Raw genomic sequence first — 1,661 nt, forward strand, 5'->3', positions numbered from 1 at the left:
CCCCCGGCGCAGGCCTGGCCTGAGGGGCGGGGCCGGGGGCGCCCCAAGCCAGCCCCCGGGACAGGGGTAGAGGGAGCCGGGCCGCGGGCGGCGACGGCTGGGGAGTTACCTCCGGATCCCGGGCGAGCGCGCTCCCCGCCGGCTCCGGCTCCGGCTCCGGCTCCGGCTCCGGCTTCGACTTCGGCTCCGACTCCGGCGGTGGGGACTCTGGTCCCTCATGACGGACGCCGGGGACGGGCGCCAGTGCGCCTGCGCTGCCTTTCACCTCAGGGGAAAAAAGGGACCAGCCGGGGGGCAGGCCCACCTGGGAGTCACGTGGTGGGCATCACGTGGCCGCAGCCCGGAGGCGGGGACAGCGCCGACTCCATGGCAACTGCATGCCCACTCAAGCCTGGAGGGGCGTGCCCCATGGCATGCGCTGAGCTCATCTAGGGGGGCACCCTGAGAAACAGCATCTGTGTTTCCGTTCTCCGCTCCCAGCAGCCCAGGCGTCAGATCCTATGACCGCTGACCTGTTATGGCCATCTGTCGTAGGTGAAACTTGCTCTGAAGCACACAGCCTGAAACAGTTTCGAAAGCGTAGCCGCCCCGTGTCTTCCCAGGGCACCGAGGAAGCGAGTTCGAAACCAACCTCAGGCACTTCCTAGTTGGCTGACCCCATCGAGCTGCCTCAGTTTCCTCACCTGTAAAATGGGAACGCCCGAGTCTGGCTGAGCTATGAAAGCGCCCCTCAATGTACAGGCGATGTTGGGAAGGAGCTAGCCAAGCCAGGGTTATTCTTCCTACCCATTCCTGCCTCATCTGCTAGATTCTCTGCAGCCTCACAACAGCGCTGGAAAGTGGGGGCTGTCATTGCCCCCATTTTACAGGTGAAGAAACCGAGGCCGGCATAGGCAAAGTGACTTGCCCAGGGTCACACTTCTAGAAAGGCTGATTTTGAAATCAGGTCTTCTGTCTTAAGAGTTCCTGCACCTTACATCAAAGGTATTAAACTCAAATAAACACCTGAGGGCCACAAGTCTGTACTTAAGGACCCTTTATCATGTAAGCTTTATTATATTTGTTTATGTGGTTTCCCTGGATCCTTGCACTCAAGAGTGTAGTGGATGACACCTCTGCCTTACACTACCTTTTCCTCTCCCCTCTACTTTAATCCAGTGGCTCTGCCACCCTTCCACACCTCACACTCCAAGAAAACCCTCCTTCTTTTGGTTCTGAAGTAGACTGAATAAATGAAATAGGTTAGACAATAAAGTAGAATTGAAGTAGATTAATTCATTCCTGCATTATTTAGGAAACTGACCTAATCCCTCTAGGAAGCCAACAATCTAGGCAAGTGCAGGGTCAGAGTCCTAAATTCTCCCTGCAGATATCAAAAGTACACCAGTACAAACAAATGGGTCAGAGTGGAATACAAGGGAAACACTCATAGTTAACTGGGGATGAGTGTTTAGGTACAAACAGGTTAGAATAGAATGTAGGGTAAACATACAGCTAACTAAGGTTGAGTGTTTAGGTATATGTGAAGAGTAAATATCCTAAATGTCAGCCACTTATGGCTATCAATAATTTGTGATGAGTTGTGTCTAGACAAATTAGAACCTGGATGTGAAAGGGAATAGCCTTGTATCATAAAACCTATATAAGCTGTATTGTACTGT

The 1,661-nt window shown here is 53.2% G+C and overlaps 1 protein-coding gene across 1 annotated transcript in view; it reads right to left on the reverse strand.

Moving 5' to 3' along the window:
• Positions 1–853, reverse strand: part of LOC123234370 (basic proline-rich protein-like) — a 6,276-nt gene extending 5,423 nt beyond the window's left edge. The window contains exons 1-4 of the mRNA XM_044660276.1: positions 787–853; positions 513–683; positions 330–391; positions 20–265 (exon numbers count right to left, since the gene is read on the reverse strand). Of these exons, the coding sequence (XP_044516211.1) occupies positions 20–265; positions 330–391; positions 513–683; positions 787–853 (546 nt within the window). The remainder of the gene's footprint in view (positions 1–19; positions 266–329; positions 392–512; positions 684–786) is intronic.
• Positions 854–1,661: the final 808 nt, after the last annotated feature.

Source organism: Gracilinanus agilis, chromosome 2, assembly GCF_016433145.1.
Source record: "Gracilinanus agilis isolate LMUSP501 chromosome 2, AgileGrace, whole genome shotgun sequence".
In the NCBI taxonomy this organism is placed as follows: Eukaryota; Metazoa; Chordata; class Mammalia; order Didelphimorphia; family Didelphidae; genus Gracilinanus; species Gracilinanus agilis.